The following is a 17,045-nucleotide window of genomic DNA, read 5'->3' as shown; positions in this document are numbered from 1 at the left end:
AAAAAAGATATTTTGCAAGTTCCTGATACTTTGTAACTCCAATTGTGAACTTAATACATGATAACATCCATTTCTGAAACTGTAGCTTCCTTTGTTTGGAAACTTATGACATTATGACATTTTCTAAGTCCTCTCATGATTTAGCATCCTGACATAAAAAAAGAAATGAAAAAGTTTTCATCCCTTGGCGTATGAATGAGCTTGAGTTATTAAAGCTGCCTAAATTACATCTAAATTGCAAATATTTATGCATCAGTCTTAAATTCTCAAGCCTCTCTTGTCTTTTAAGGTGTCCACTATTATCATGGCAAATGAGTTTCAGCAGGACTATGATATCAGAGACTGTGCTGCTGTCAAGGTCAGTACAATGGTAGAAAATCTGCATATTTAAAAAATAAATCTGGCAGTGTGTGCAGTCAGGCAACAGATCCACAAGTGCCTTTTGCCTGTGGCACATGATTTTAGGTGCGATGGGAGGTTAGAAGCACACCCATGGGCCAGCCCTCAAGCAACCTAACTTACACTTAATTTGAGAAGATGAAATTCATATTCAAGAAAGATGGCTCTTATTACTATGCAGTAATAAGCTCCAAATGAGTGGGCTGAGGAGTGCTAATGAAACTCAGAAGAGGAAATGATTCGTGTGGCCTGTTTTCAGAAAGAGGTAGGACTTGAATTGGACCTTTAAGGATGGATAGTTCGTCCAGTTATGATAGGGAAAGGCTTTCTAATGGGGGAATGGTATAAGGAGGTGGCATACAAGAAAGTGGCAGTGGAAGGGAGATGCAAAGGCAGTGGGGGGAATGGAAGACAGATGAAGAAATTTTAACTGGTGCTGTGGTTGAAAAGAAAGTTGGAAAATTAGAATGATGCCAGGTTAAGAAGTTTGTATATTTTTGGGTAGACAACAGTGCATTATTTAAGGTTCTTGACATGAGGTAAGGAGGGTATGAGAAGATTCATCTTGAAACAGATGTCAGGATGCAACGGATAGGACCAGAAGACATAAAAGACCAGTTAGGCGTCTTCCTTTGCAGACTTTCTTCGTTTATTTGTTCCATAAGTAATGTGTCCAAGTAGTCTGTGATTCTGGGGAGTGCAACAGCGACAAGGTATAAAACAGCCATTGTCTTCACAGAACTTACAAACTAGTAGGAGGTAAAGACAAGTAAATAAGTAATTACAAGGGCTATGCAGACAAAGTGTAAGTTTTATGCAAGAAAAAGAGTGTTGTGAGAGAGTAATAATGATGGTGATGGTGGTGATGATGGTAGCAGTGGACGCTGTTGACCTGTGAGCCAGGCACAGTACTAGGCTTGTCACATATAATATCTCATTTAATACTTAAGCAACTTTGTGAGGCAGGTACTGTTACTATATCCATCTCATGAGGAAGAAACATGAGTTCTGAGTAGCTTACATGGTTACAGAACTGAAATATAAACCCCGTATCTGAGTCTACTCTGCTGTATGGCATTGGTGAAAACAGTCAGAAGAGGTACTTGTCTATGGAGAAACTAGTAGTACATTTTAGTTTAGACATTTTGAATACAAGCTAGCAGTAAGAAATGTCTTGTAGAAAGTTGAAATCAAGAGACTAGAGTTAAAGGGAAAATGTACATTAAAAAAAAGTGCAAAGGGCCACAAAGTGGGTTTGGGGTAATTGCCAACAGCATAAAATGTGAGACAACAAAGAAGGAGGAGACATCTAGATAGTGTCTTTGCAATGTGAGCCCAAGAAAGAGATTCAAGAAGGTGATTGACCAGAAATGTTACAGGAAGTTTGAGACAAAGAACTGAGAAGTCCATTGGAAAACATTATTTTCAATGTAATGATTTTAGTAAAACACTACAGTAGCATGCTATTCTTACAGAATTCCCAGTTTAACACCTGAAAGGGTGAAAATTCAGAGAAGCTTGTGAAGTTTTCAGAAGTATTCCATAGTGCAATTCATATGTTCTGTGTAAGTTGAATCCGTATGTGTGAAGAAATTGGAAATTTTACCCAAAAAACTAAATGAAAGAGGCAGTGACCAGCCTGTGTCAGGAGCACGGCCAGCTAGGGCAGTGTCTGGAGGGCGAATCTTACTTCCCCTGCCACATCACCCACCAGAATCTTGGCCTTGATAGAAAACAGTCCGACAAGTGATGGCTACTTCTCCCAGGTCGTGCTCTCCCCTTCCTTTTCTCCCCTGCTCGCTGGCTGGAATTTGTAGAGAGCCATCTTGGACCAGGTGGAGGAGGGAAGTGTCCCAGAAACACAACACAGCACCACAGAAGGAGCCTGGGGCCCTGATGTGAGTCTTTTATGTCACTTTTCCACAGATCTGCTGTAATCACAGCCTGGTGTTTGGAAACCACTGAACCAAATATTCTTTTCTAGCTTGATCTTTTCAAAATTTAGAGATGCAATATTCTACAATTTCAGATCAACAAAAATAGAAAAAAAACCAGTAATTTGCATTTTGGACACAAACATGACCCTATGATATATTTCTTTTATCTGCCCCTTTGAAGGCTATTGCATAGCTATTACTGACTGCTTAAACACTGCATTCACTCATTCATTCATTCATATGTTCATTCATAAGCAAGTATCTTAGGTGCCAGAGCTAATGTAGAGTTAAAGACCATAGATAGGGCTTACAGTTTAGAGTTTTATAAGGGCTGCATCATCTTGGAAATATTCTGCAATTCTCTTCCTCCTTTAGGTGGTTCATAGGGCATGGCGAAGAAGCTGGTATTTCTATGATGACAGAGAATTTATTTATTTAAGGCCTTTTGCTTGTGATACAAAACTTGAATGGATATGCCAGATTCCAAAAGGTAAGTAGTAGTTATTCATTTTCACGATCTTCTCATGTGAACATTGTGAATCCTGAGCCAAAAGTAGCTCTAAGAACATCTTAGTCTATAATTATAATTTTAAAAAGCCTTTGGCAATGTGGTTAAGATATTAAGCTCCATCCTGGCTGACTCCTACTCCTAGTAGAGGGCTGGCTTATTGAAATTAAATGCTACCTTCCTCTTTTATCATGAAAGAATTTGTACAGAAGATAACGTTTAAGGCTAATTTAGGGAGATTAGATCTTGGAATGAAAGATTATTTCAGTTGAAAGGAGAGATGAAGCAGAGGGAATCATTTTAATTTTTATTTTGTTGGAAAATGAAGGACAAAATGAAGACAAGCTTGGGAAGAATGAAGCAAAAGTCAAGAAATTAAAGTTTGACAAGTCCCTGTAAAATTTAGAAACAATTTTCAGTGAGCTCAAAAATTGCTAATAGTTTATCTCATTCAAATTCAGGAAATCAGTTAGCTTGCTGGAAGAGCCTTCGATGGCAAAAAGGACCTAAGGAAAGGAGAATAAATAGATATTAATTTCCTTAGCTTTTTAGTGGAAAATGTCAAGGATATATTAAGGGAAATGCTAAGACGATTTTAATCCCGAATTTTTTAAAGTAGATATCGTATATGTTAAATTAATAAGTGGTAAATGCACAGGAAGTTCCAAAATAAATTTCTAAGTGAGTATAAACAGATCACTGAAACCTTGTACATACATATGTATTTGTATTTCATGTAAAAAAAACATGCATTTTGCTTTTCTCACTAATTTAAAGAAATTTAAAGGTTAGATATAGCTTTCCCCCAATACACAAATGAACAGAAGTCGTTGACAAGATTACAAACAGGAAACTTTGTCTGTTTTTTAACTGACTTGCAGTATTGTTAATGGAAATTATCTAATACAGAGGACTGACTTGGAGAGAAAGCAAAGATGCTGGATAGGTGGGCAGTCCTCTGAGGAGGGTCTTCCCACGCACTAGGCCCTGATACAGCAGCTAAGTTAAGAACAGCTATTTTACCCTGAAATTTCTAAAATTCATCAAAGTGTGTCTTTGACTTGAAAGCAGTGTGACCTACGACTGGAGTGGAAAGGGAGAGGAAAGCAGCTGGCATCCTGAGAGCGCACGGTGCCAGGTGCTCCCATAGGGGTGATCTTAAGTGGTCTTTGCACTGACTTTGCGAGTTAGGTAGGAGAGTTTCATTTCTATAGAATAGAAAGTTGAGGTTCAGGGAGTCAAGCAACTGATCCAAAGTACCACAGCAGCAGGGTCTGAGGGCATCAGGACACTAACTCACCCAACTTCAGAGTCGATGATTCTTTGTACAGTACATATTTCCTGTTTCATCTAGGAATCCTGGGTGCATTTTATTATTTCCCTCCCAGTTTTGTGTCTCAGCTTCTCAAAACTTTCAGTACTGGGTCATGGTACACTTTTTCCCAAGGATATCTTGGGAGACAGTAAACTCTACCAACCTGGTTTATTCAAATTGCATTAGATGGAGACATGGTTCCTGAATAACCTCATCCTACAATGATGACTATCTTGGTGCATAGTCCTTGATGCTTCTATGTAATGTATACCATACATTCATTTACTTATTTGTACTTTCTAATTATTAGCTGCATTTTATCCATCTAGTCTTCCTTTGTGACATCCATGATAATAAAGTAGAAGACTGCTAGTAATAATACGTAACAAATCTGCCTTTCTGATTGCCACAAAAGCAGCTTTAGCATAGGCCCCACAAAATTCAAAATGAAGTATTCATAACGTGAAAGGAGATGGTTCAGCCAGAAATGGACAAGCCTCAGCAATATTGCAAGGCCTCTTGAATTAGATGGAAGGCACTTAATTATACTATGGCCATGATCTGTAATGAATACTAAACTTAAGCCACTTGCTTTCTTACACAGGTCGTACTCCAAAAATACCAGACTGGTACAATCCAGGTGAGTTAAAAAAACTGAAAATTATCCAAAGCCGCTTTTACTTTTTCAACGATGTATTTAGTTAATTATTTAAGCCCAGGCCTAAGTCCCAGCTTCTTGTCATCATGTCTTCACATGAGATGAAGTACCTCCAAGCAGGGAAGGTGATTGGCTGGTGTGGGATGAGGCTATGAGGCTGGGTTTATCCTTCTCTGTGAGTATATGAGGGTAGTGGAGTCATTCACTGGCTCAAGAATCCTTGGATTGTCCTAGGCCAGCCCTGCCCTGGCCAAAGAGAGCCAGGAATCTAAGTGGATGGCTATTTACGAATAGTTTTGAACTTGAGTCCATGCTGAGAGGGCACAGTTTGGTTTGTGCAGTCATAACTCTGCTATTTTTCTTCTTCAGAGCGTGCTGGAATTCATGGACCTCCAGTTGTCATAGAAGGGAGTGAATATTGGTTTGTTGCTGATCCCCACTTAAACTATGAAGAAGCCGTCCTGTACTGTGCTAGCAATCACAGCTCTCTGGCTACTTTAACATCTTTTGCAGGACTAAAAGCCATCAAAAACAAAATAGCAAATGTAATTTAAAAGTATTTAATTTTTCCTTATTTTTATATTTATTCTATTAAAAAAAATTTCAACAGTCTATAAAAGTTCAGTGTTCCTCTCAAGGAAAATGTACCTAACAATATCTAAATTCGTCACTTCATGTTAGAAAAGTTAAATAGGATTGCTTAATGTTTTAAAATATTCAAGATTAATTATAAATGTCAGTTGGTGATGTGGGGGTTATAGCTCAGTGGTAGAGTGCATGCCTAGCATACACGAGGTCCTGGGGTCAATCCCCAGTACAGCCATTAAAAAATAAATAATCCTAATTACCTAGCCCCCCCCAAAAATGAATGTCAATTGATAAGATAAGCATCAATAGATAATATAAATTATTCTAATTCCTTGTCACATTTTTTACTAAGAATTAACTTTATAGTTAGCTTGAGTTTCTATTTCTAATAATAGCTAACTTTGCAAAATAGTTTTTTAGAGGAAAATGATTTATGTATTTTAAAATTTATAATTAGTTGTAGTAGGATGCTATATGTCCAATTAATATATGCCTGTAATTACAGTGACCATATTTTCTGTGTGCACAATAGGGCCTGGGAATATACAAAGAGTTTTCAAAGTACTTTTTTGGTGAAAAGATCTGGTTTGTATACTTTAGAGACCAAAGTGATGGAACATCTGGAAATGTTAATGATTTGTGATTATGATGGGCCAGGGTATTTAAATCAAAACTTCCCTAGAAAACCCAGCACATGTAAGGATGGGTGTTTAGTTGGTTTTTTTGTTTGTTTGTTTGTTTTGTTTTTGTGTTGGTTTTTTTTTCCAGATATCTGGTGATGAGCAGAAGTGGTGGATGAGAACTGCTGAGCAGCCAATAGATCCTTTTATATAGTACGTGACATCCTTGATGCTGCCTTTGTGAAATTATCATTTAAGAGAAGTAGTCTCAAGGCCCCTTTTACTAAATAGATTATTATTTATAATTAATTTTGAACATTAATTCATAAAATACCTAAGCTAGAGAAACCAAATCCTTTTGCATATGAGCATCAAGGAAAAAGTAGTGTAAAATAATGGCATAACATTAAATTTTGAATTAAAATTACTTACAGTAAAAACCAGAATGGAACATGTCACTGTATTATGAGCTGTCACATCTCTCATTTCCTTTCAGCTCACGACATCCATGGCGTCATTTTCCTATAACACTTGGGGAGGAATGCTTGTACATGTCTGCCAAGTCTTGGTTTAGCGGTAAGGTTAATTACAAATCCTTCATGTTGATTATGTAATATGTGAACTTCAAGTTCAGTTACTAGCTTAATCTTGTTTTCCTTTTGATTATATGTTTGGTAGCTTCATCTTATTCTGATTTATTGCTAATGGCAGTAGCTCAAATTCCAAATGCAAATAAAGATGCTTTTCACTGTGAATATTTTGACTTCCTTTATCCTAAAGCAGTTACTTAAAAAATAAACTTACCACGTTCCTAACTGGGAAGGATAAAGACAAATTTGCAAAGATGACCAGGCAGCAGTTCTAAGGTGTAGTTTAGATCCCTTTCCCCGCCATTAGCCTTCTTCAACTCTGTTTCCTCCATCCAGGAACTGTGGTAATAACTGTGGTTGTTATACCAAATATGTGAGGTTTTGTAGGTAATATTGGTATGCTACAACCTACTAATATGAATAACAATCCAAGACGAAAATGGCTGGGGAAGAAAAGGAGTATATTTTTACCATTTTGTAAGATTGATTTAAAGAGACTTTCTTTACTACTGGATTGTTTTTCAAATGTGCTGAATGGAAAATTCTCACCACAGTAATCCTGCTTTTCGTTTCTCAGACTTAAATAAACCAGCAGACTGTAGTATCAAGTTGCCCTTCATCTGTGAAAAATATAATGTATCTTCATTAGAGAAATATAGCCCAGATCCTGCAGCTAAAATACAGTGCTCTGGGGATTGGATTACTTTTCAGAATAAGGTAAAAAGAGAATTGCTACATTGTGCAAATGATTATTGCTTTCGTGATGACTGTATGGCTGTGGCAGAGTGGTATCCCACAAAATAACTTCAGTCCCATAGACTCTGTGTATTTCAGTATCCCACCTGATTCTAGACATTTTCAGAAACCAGGTTAACTCTCAAGTTAGTCATGCCTACAGGTCTTTCAGAGTATTGTGTTCCTATTCTGTTGCTACTAACACTTAAATTGCTGAAGTTGATCTTTCAATGAATAGTGAGACATTGAATAGCCAGGACTATCTCTATGGCATGTAGGAGACTGACTTAATTTCTGGCTGATAAATTTTTTCTCTTAAGGAAAACATCTAAGCAGCATTTACCAATGAAATCAGACCTGTGTTTCCCATACTTTTTGGGGCTATACACATATGCTAACAAAATGCTAATCATTGACCTTGCTTCCAAAGCGGGGTTTATGATTAGATAGGTTTGGGAAATCCTGCATTCTATATTTGCCTCCTTGAGGTGCATAATTTATATTGGTATATGTATCTCTTAGGAAGTGCATTTGACTACCGAACAAAGAGATTGCTACAGTGTGCTAAAACATTTATTCTGTCATATGAAAGAAGTTTGAAGATAAGCAGTCTGGGGTTGATATGGAAGCTCTGTGAAGTCTCCAAAATGAGGCTGCTTTTGTCTTTCTACTCTGTCATCCTTAACTAAGGGCGTCCAAGTTCAAGTTCAGGGTGTTCTCTCTAGAGTCTTTTCTAGAAGCCACTCAGTAACGTATCTCTTTGGCCACCCCAGTCTGTAAGGAGTTTGGAAAAAAAAAAAAAAGTTTTGTACAATGTTTCAAGGAATGCAATTTGGGACATACTATTCCACACTAACATGATCATAATATAGAAAGAAAGAAAGAAAGAGAGAGAGGGAGGGAGGGAGGAAGGGAAGGAGGAAGGGAGAAAGAAAAAGGGAGGGAAAGAGGGAGGGAGGAAGGAAGGAAGGAAAAGAGGAAGGAAGGAAGGAAAAGAGAGAGAGATGTGTCTGACAGCTGGAAGTATAGTAAAGCCAAAACATTAGAGATACATTTTGACTTTTTAAAGTTGAGACAATGTTTTTTCCCCCTAAGTTATTAAGTCTAGATTAATTTACATAGTTGATGTAAATTTGTGGGGTTTGGGGGGTTTTGTTTGTTTTTATTAGAGTATAGTTGACTGAAAATATTGTATTAGTTTTAGGTTTACAACACAGTGATCTGATATTTCTATAGATTACACATCATACAAATTATTATAAAATTATTGACTATCTTCCCTGTGCTGTACATTATATCCCTGTTACTTATTTATTTTATAAGTGGTAGTTTGTATCTCTTAACCCCCTTTACCCCATTTGAATTAAAGATTTCCTGCCAAGAGACAGGGGATGATTTCTTTAAAAATGTGTTTTTTTATATAAGGAGGTAGTGATGAAGAGTACATATTTCAAATCAGATGGAGCAGAGTCTAAATGCTGACCATTACCATTCTATGGCTATTTTACTCATGGGTAAAGTTACTTAATGTCCCTCTGCTTCAGTTTCCCCATTTGTTGCGAGAATTAAATGAGATAATAGTGTACAAAGTGTTTAGCACAAGAAAGCACTCAAAAAACAGGAGATTTTTTAAAAAATAGTTTAAAGACTATTCTGCTGTTGTTCACATCAAGAGTGTAGATCTGCATTCTTATAGTACTACTTTGTAAGTTTCTGTACTCACAGACAGCAAATTAACAGCCCTTTAAAAGATGAGGCATTTACTTCCTTTGTGAGCTTTCCTGGGTTTGGAATCTTATGCTTCATACGTGTTCTCTGTTTGCAGTGTTTTCTAAAGGTCAAACCCAAGTCTGTCACCTTTTCTGAAGCCAGTGATATTTGTCACACCTATGGTGGCACCCTTCCTTCAGTGTTGAGCCAGCGAGAACAAGGTAGCAGAATTGTTTTGTAAACATGTTTTGTTCTGATCTGGTGGTCAAGTTCATGTTGGGAGGCTGTGGGGAATTAACATATAAAAATCATCTGATTAAGTTACTTTTTTACAGAGTAGGTGAAAGGCCATCTTGGTAGTTAGATAAGCAAGAGTGTATGTAAAAAGAGCATTTTTAGTATATCTTTCATTTGAATAAGTCAAATGCTTTTTAAAAAAAAAAATTCTTTCTGACAGATTTTATTACATCCTTGTTTCCGGATATGGAAGCCACTTTTTGGATTGGTTTGCGCTGGACTGCCTATGAAAAGATAAACAAATGGATGGATAACAGAGAGCTGACATACAGTAACTTTCACCCATTATTGATTGGTCGAAGGCTAAGAATACCAATAAGTGTAAGTTTTTCTTTCATCAATAAACTATGTAGCTCTATGAAATACCTGAGCCTTCCACACATTATATGATTAAGAGCAAGGGCCTATTCTATGAGTCCGTTTATATGAAACATCCGAATAGGCAAATCTGTAAAGATAGAAAGTAGATCAGTGGTTGCCAGAGGCTAAGGAGGATGGAAGGCTTGGGGGTGATGGCTAAAGTTTTTCTGTGGGGTTTCTTTTGGGGTGGTGAAAATGTTCTGAAATTGTTTGGGGGTGATGGTTGCACGACTCTATGAATGTACTAAAAACTATGGAATATATCTTTTAAATGAGTAAGTGATACCATGTATGAATTGTATCAATAAAGCTGTCAAAGGAAGAGCAACTACAGGAGCTTCCCCAGCCTTCATGTAGATGCCCTGGGTTTCATTGTAGCATCAGATTCCATAGCACTTATTTCAGAACCATGTAAAGCCATCAAGTAGTGAGTTGCAGATAAAAGCTAATATGGAATGCTTTACTTTATCATCTTAGAATTTGGAGGTATCAGCCTCTGTCTCCTGAGGTAAAAAGTACAAAATTTGTGATTAGTGATCACTTTTCCCTAAGAGTTAGATATAAAGAAGCTATAGAAGGGAAGAAGTCATTATATTAACAATAGTTATCCTATACCTCGATATTGCTGCCCACTGCTTCTGTCTTCCCTATTTGCTGGATACAAACCCCGTTTTGCACAAAAGACAAAGATTATGAAATTAACTTTAAAGCTGAATTCCAAAAGTACATCCTAGACAATAATCAACTGATGTTTCTGATGCATTGTAACTTTGCTCAAGGTTGACGTTGGTGACAAAGGGAAATCTGAAACGTGTATCATAATGAACAAAGTAAATGTCAAAATAATGCTTGGTTATTGTAGAAAATTTAGAAATTATAGAAGAATAAATAAAATTTTTAAGAATATCAACCTTATCCCACTTATACTTAGGCTAGTAGGTTTTCAGCTTTTAACTATGACCCATAATAAGAAATACATTTAAATCACCATTCAGCACATAGATATAAATATAATATTGAATTGAAACAAAAGTTTCAGGAAACAGTACTTACCCTTAGAGCTTATATTTCTTTCTATTCTGTTCTAGTCGGGTCTAGTCTCTAGACAACCTATTCTCCATGTCAGATTCTATCCTATTCTATTTCATTATTACAAATAAGAGTCAAGATCCACTGAACTGATTTCATGACCTACTAAATGAGTCTCAAACCATATTTGAATCCTGATCTAGGAAACCACAATGAGTATTTCAGCATTTTTCTTTTAGGGCTTTTCTATACATTGTCTTCTTCATATAGATAAGATCATAGTATGTATACTATTGTGTCTACTTTTCTCACTTTGTATTATAAGTAGTTTCTTATGTCATTAAAAGATGTACTTGTTAAGCATTTTGATGGTCGCACAACATTTCTTGGTAGATGCGCCATCATTTACCTAAACAGTGCTAGGTATTGAGGTTGTTTCCAGTTTTGCATAAACCTAAATAGTGCTGCAATTAACATCTTTGTGTACAATCTTTGTTTGTATTTCAGGTTACCTCCTCAAGGTAGATTTAGGAAGTAATATAGCCAGATCAAAAGATAGGAGTAGTTATTAAACTCCAGTTACCAAATTGCTTTCCAGAAAGGTTTATGAGTTTATCTTTTTGTCAGCAATATGTTGTGATTACTCTTCTATTCATACCAGTATATTGATAATTTCTGACATTTATTGAGCAGCTAATATGTGTCAGGCACTCTGCTAATGCATCACATGCATCATTTCATTTAACCTGAGCAATAGATGTGAGACAGTCTGTGACTCCTCTCTTGTCTTAATGCGGAGACAAACAGAGTCATGTGACTTGGCAGAGACCACGCAGCCTACGTGTGCAGAGTCAGATTTAAATCCAAGTCGAAGAGTCTGCAGACCTTCTCAGCTTCTCTGCTATAGTGCTCTCGGTGCATTGCCTTCTAAAAATTATCACTAATTCAGCAGTTTAAATGATTTCGTATTTTCATTTATATTGTTCTGATTTCTAATGAAAACAGACTTCTATAAATTCAATAATAGTTTGAATTTCATCAGGTGTTTTTTTCTTTAATGATTTATCCATTAAAGCCTTTATGTATTTCTTCCTGATTTTATGACTATGTAAACATTAAATGTGCTGAACTTGTGTTTCTTCCATTTATTGCAAATATTTCTGTAGGCTTTCTTTCTTTAGATCCGAATGCCAAAAATATTAGAGAAGCGAGATTTTTTTTTTTTTGCGTATGTTCAAGTCTGTTTATTTCCTTTTTTTCCTATGTTGCTTTTAGGCTACAGAATCCCTCACGTAAGTGTTATTTAAATATATGCCTTTATTTCCTTCATTTTGTTTTATAGCTTTCCTGGGTTTTTTTTTCTGACAACATGATACATCCATGGTATCTGGTATATGTTGTCAATGGATACTTAATCCTTTTCCCTAATCCTGGCCAATTGTCTAGCATCATTCATTGCATATACTTCTATTTGTTAAAAGCAATATAGAGTGCCGCCTTTATCATACACAAAATGTGTGTGTGTGTGTTATACTCTTGTTTAGCTACTACACTGATCTAAATACTATAACGTTGTCATATTTCAAAAAAAATTGGATTAATTATCCTTTACTTGTATGCCTTTTAACAAATTTTTTTTTGCTACTTTTTTCCATTCTTCAAGGCAAACTAGAATTATTTAGTGAATTTCCAACCTAAACAATTAAATAGAAAACTTGTGGTGAAAATTTGACAACATTTGAGGGAGAATTAACATCTTTTTATTTATCTTGCAATTCAAGAATATTGTTTATCTATTTATTCAAGTCTTCCTTTAGATCCCTAAACTCTAGAGTCAGATGGTCTGGGTCTGAATTCCATTCAGCCATTTAGTATGCCTTTGGAAGTTCACTTAACTTTTCTGAAGCCTCGATGTTTCATCTGTAAGTTTTGATGCTGTTATTCCTACAATGCAGTGTGAGTGTTACATAAGATAATTCATTTAAAGCTTTTAGCACAGTCCCTGACACATAGTTTTTTAAAATGAGGTTTTAGAATTATTAATTTTCAACTTCCTCCAAAGTTACTGGTACGTTTTGGTGTTTTTAGTTCTCCTTATAATAATTATGCTAATTTGCATTTTTCAAGAACATTCTCTGTTTTATTTAGATTTTCAATTGTGTATGCTATTAATCTGTTAAAATCACTGTATCTTATTTTGATTGTTTTTACTTTTTCTAATGTAGATTTTTTTCCAGGCAAAAGAATTTAATTGACGTTTATAGAATGCTCCACTAAACAGGAGAATATCCATTCTTTTCAAATGCACATGGAACATTCACCAAGATAAACCACATACTGAATCAAAAAACAAACTTCAAAATTTTTTAAAAATTGAAATCATACAGAGTGTACTTTCTGACCTTAATAGATGGGAATATGCAGTATTCACAAAACTATTAACCACTTTGACCTAATTGTCATTTATAGAAAACCACGTCTAGTAAAAGCAGAATAGGCTTTCTTTCCAAGGCGTACAGTACACTCACCAAGTAAAACAAACTGAGCCATAAAAACATCTCAGTGAATTTCCAAACTTGAAATCCTATGGAGTATATTTTCTTGGCCACAAAATAATTAAATTAGAAATCAATAAAAATTAGATATTTAGCTGGCTCATATGGTAGTTCTATTCTTAATTTTTTGCTTATATAGATTTTTACAAAAACTAATGTATGTTACTGGGTTTCTCCTCCCTCTTGTCCACCCTCTGCTCTTACTGCTTTTCTATCCTGTTTTTCCTGGAGTTATATTTTCCTGATTTTCTAATCTCATATTGAATTCTTAGTTCATCTTTCCTTTAAAAATCAGAATGCATTTAATAATACATGTTTGCCTTCACATAAAATTTTACTCATATCTCTTGTAATATTTCTCATATTATTCCTTCCTGTAATTATTTCATTTTTAGTTTAATGTTTATTGAATAGTATGTGAGTGTGTGATTTTTTAAAAATCTATAGCTCCTGGGATAAGCTAATTTTTCTTGTTTTTCTAAGTGTGATATGTTCAAACATAGAGAAGATTATAGGGACAATATACTTTGGATAAATTTTCATGTCTAATATTATTGATTTGTGGTCAGAGAATGAAATCTAGGTAGACACTTTTCTTTATGAGTGTTTTTATAGTGTCTAGTATAGGATCAAAACTTCAAGGTAAGTTCTCTATTATGTGGTACATCATTTGTCATCATAAAGTTTATAAACATCTAATAAGTTGAACTAATAGTCATTACTTTGTTGCTTACTTGCAATGTCAAGAATGAGAGCAGAGTGTTAAATTTTACTGTAATTGTATTTTCATCTTATTTCTAACAGTTTTTCTTTACCTATTTTGAAGATATATTTATCAATATTGCCACTATTTGCTTTTATAATTTCTAAGGTTAATTGCCCTTTTCCCATGTTTTAAAAGTTTATCAGGATTTTCTTAGTAATTTCATGGTCAGCTCCTTAATGGATTTATTTTTTATAGGAGGAAAACCCCAATTTGGAATATAAAGTTTTCTTGCTTGGATCTTCAGACTATTGGTTTCATGATTGCTTGTACATATTTGCCTTTTTGTTTAGATTTTTGATGAAGAGTCATCCTACCACTGTGCTGTCATGCTCAACCTCCAAAGGTCACCTTTTACAGGGACATGGAATTTTACTTCCTGCAGTGAGCACCATACTGTGTCTCTCTGTCAGAAATATTCAGGTATAGATTATTATTTAGATAACTATGGTACTTTATGCTGTTAGGTATGTACAGTACTTTTTCACAAAAAAAATCTTATAAATGAATTAATATTAATTTATAATCATATAGCTTCCTTAAAATTTCAGCATGGCAAATCCACATTGGCTCAGTGAGTCAGATTAGCTCAAATGGAATGTGATTTTTTTTCAAGATCATTGCCATACTTAATTAAATGTCAAAATTAAGTATCTAATGGAATTTATTAATAGGAGTTGTCTAATGATAGTAAGTTATGGTTGCATTTTGTTCTCCTTTCTCTTCTGGCATTTTTCAGATTTTACTTTCTATCATGAGGAAAGGAGGAGAAAAACAATGTTTTTGACTGAGTTCAGTATAACCATTCATGGTTAATTTTAGCACTAAAAAAAAGAATATGAAGCTTTATAAATGGGTCACTGTCTATGCCTTCCTATAATCCCAGAAAAAGCAAAATGTGCACTTAAAAATAAAAATTATCTATATTTTCAAAAAGATATTTTTAAGAGGTATTAAGTTGTTTTCATTGATCACAGTAAGTTTTTAACAAATGATTTTTAAAAAAAAACCTTTGTCATGTCAAGAGAACCTCAATGATACAGGTGCTTCTGAAGAAATTTTTGCTCAATTAATTTTTGCTCATTTGTCTCATACTTTTTAGTAACTGTCTTATTGAGAAGTACTGTAAAGCAGTAATTCAAATATACCCTCTTATGGGTGGTTTTGTACATTTTTTCATGGGAGCTCTCCCAGGTAAAAACTTGTAAGGGAACACCTAACACCTCTTGTTGAAGCAGTTCAAACAAAGGAGATATTTGACACCAATCTTAAGTGGCAATCTTATTGCAAGCTACTTTTATATATAGCCTTCGTCTTCCTAAATCAGTGCAACTAAAACAGAATTTTGTTTTAATTTTAGAAAACAAATGTGTGGCTTACACATTCTACCCAAGGTATACGACAAGCACAGTTAGTTCTTCCACCCAAAGGCTAAAAGAAATGAATAGATAAGTAATATCTAAAGGATGTTACTGGGAGGAGAAATTCAAAAAAAATGTCCCATGACTTGCCAAGTGGGTGGTTTTTGTGTTTGTTTCTTTTTAATCCACAGAAATTGAAGGCAGACAGACCTTGCAGAATAGTTCAGAAACTATAAAGTATCAAAATAATTTGTACAAAATCATCCTGAAGACTCTGACTTGGTCCGATGCTCTAAGGGAGTGTCAGAAGGAAAACATGCACCTGGTGAGCATCACGGACCCTTACCAGCAGGCGTTCCTGACCGTGCAGGCGGTACTTCGGAACTCTTCTTTATGGATTGGACTGTCCAGTCATGACGTAAGTTTTCAGTCCCAGCTGCCAGGATTGGGTGATGGAATGTGACATTTTTTTTTATTGCACACGGCATCCGTCATGTCAGACTAAAAGAAACCTTGATTGGTGTTAATTAAAATCTGTCTAAAATTTTAGACGAGAAATCCTAAAATCTTACCCCAGTGAATAAATTTCGTGAGTTACTTAATTTTGGGGGGGCATCCATCTTTCTACTGTTGAAAGATCTGGTGCTTTATTGTTCAGATTAAGAGAAGGTTCTAGTGGGCACACATAGCTGAGCCCTTCATTTTATTTACTCCAGTCAGAGACTGAGCTTTCATCAGGAGCTGCCGAGTCTCTTCAGCTGATGAAAAGAAGAGAGGAAGGGAAGAATTAAAAAATCAGATGGGGCTGTGTGACTGGAAGCCCTGTGGATATTGTTAAAGGGCTTTTTATCCCTTTCAGAATCAGCAGAGTGAAATTAAGCTGCTCTACAAAGGGATTAGAATAGTGTTTCGCCACATCTCAAACCCTGATCCTGGATAGAGGTCTTGGGTACTTCTCATTCATCTCATAGCCCAGCAAAGAATGCTGGTCTCCTATTAGTTCCCAACATTGTAAATTATGTATGTATGTAGCACAAACAGGAATGTCTATGCTATGAAAGCTTTTGGCTATAATTAATAGTGAATCTTTATTATTAAAGATTTAAATTAAAATATTATTAAAATATTATTATTATTAAAAATAAAACTGTAGTATCCTTCCCAGCATTGTAGGCCATTTTTTGCCTCGTTTCTGAGCCTTCTCTGTAATAATTTGATGCTCTGCCCCCTGAGATGTTTTGAGGGGTACAATATAGGGCTGGTGTATAAACCTGCATACATTGCACACTTGATAGAAGTGCCATTTACAAAGTTTATGATGTGAACTTTGTTCCCTGCATCTGTGCAGTGCATGACTGGTGAATTCCTAGTTAGATAAATGTCACCTAGACCAGTATTCCCAGTCCATTCTCAGAGAGAAGCTAATCGCCAGAGTAGGAGAGACGAGTCCACTGCATTCTGAAGCAAACCTAAGTTTATGTAGAGCTGAGGATAACCCTTGGTATACCAAGATGGTTTTAGGGCTGCAGGGACAAAATGTGGCTGAAGACAGTTTAGTCCTTTTGCTCTTTAACATATTCTGTGTAGCTCTTTTTTATGTATCTTCATAAGCTGCCTTAA

At 35.4% G+C, this 17,045-nt stretch overlaps 1 protein-coding gene across 2 annotated transcripts in view; it reads left to right on the top strand.

The window, feature by feature from the left end:
- The window catches only part of LOC102539123 (CD302 antigen), a 105,381-nt gene that overhangs the window by 37,759 nt on the left and 50,577 nt on the right, over positions 1-17,045 (top strand). For both annotated transcript variants that reach the window (XM_006196201.4, XM_031678468.2), the window contains exons 15-25: positions 290-358; positions 2,712-2,826; positions 4,764-4,799; positions 5,187-5,362; positions 6,174-6,238; positions 6,522-6,601; positions 7,193-7,332; positions 9,176-9,281; positions 9,518-9,678; positions 14,358-14,487; positions 15,617-15,843. In XM_006196201.4, coding sequence (XP_006196263.2) covers positions 290-358; positions 2,712-2,826; positions 4,764-4,799; positions 5,187-5,362; positions 6,174-6,238; positions 6,522-6,601; positions 7,193-7,332; positions 9,176-9,281; positions 9,518-9,678; positions 14,358-14,487; positions 15,617-15,843 — 1,305 coding nt within the window. The remainder of the gene's footprint in view (positions 1-289; positions 359-2,711; positions 2,827-4,763; positions 4,800-5,186; positions 5,363-6,173; positions 6,239-6,521; positions 6,602-7,192; positions 7,333-9,175; positions 9,282-9,517; positions 9,679-14,357; positions 14,488-15,616; positions 15,844-17,045) is intronic.

The sequence above is a fragment of the Vicugna pacos genome, chromosome 5, assembly GCF_048564905.1.
Source record: "Vicugna pacos chromosome 5, VicPac4, whole genome shotgun sequence".
Lineage (NCBI taxonomy): Eukaryota > Metazoa > Chordata > Mammalia > Artiodactyla > Camelidae > Vicugna > Vicugna pacos.
Note: the sequence above shows the minus strand (reverse complement) of the source record. Positions and strands in the feature narration are given on the sequence as shown.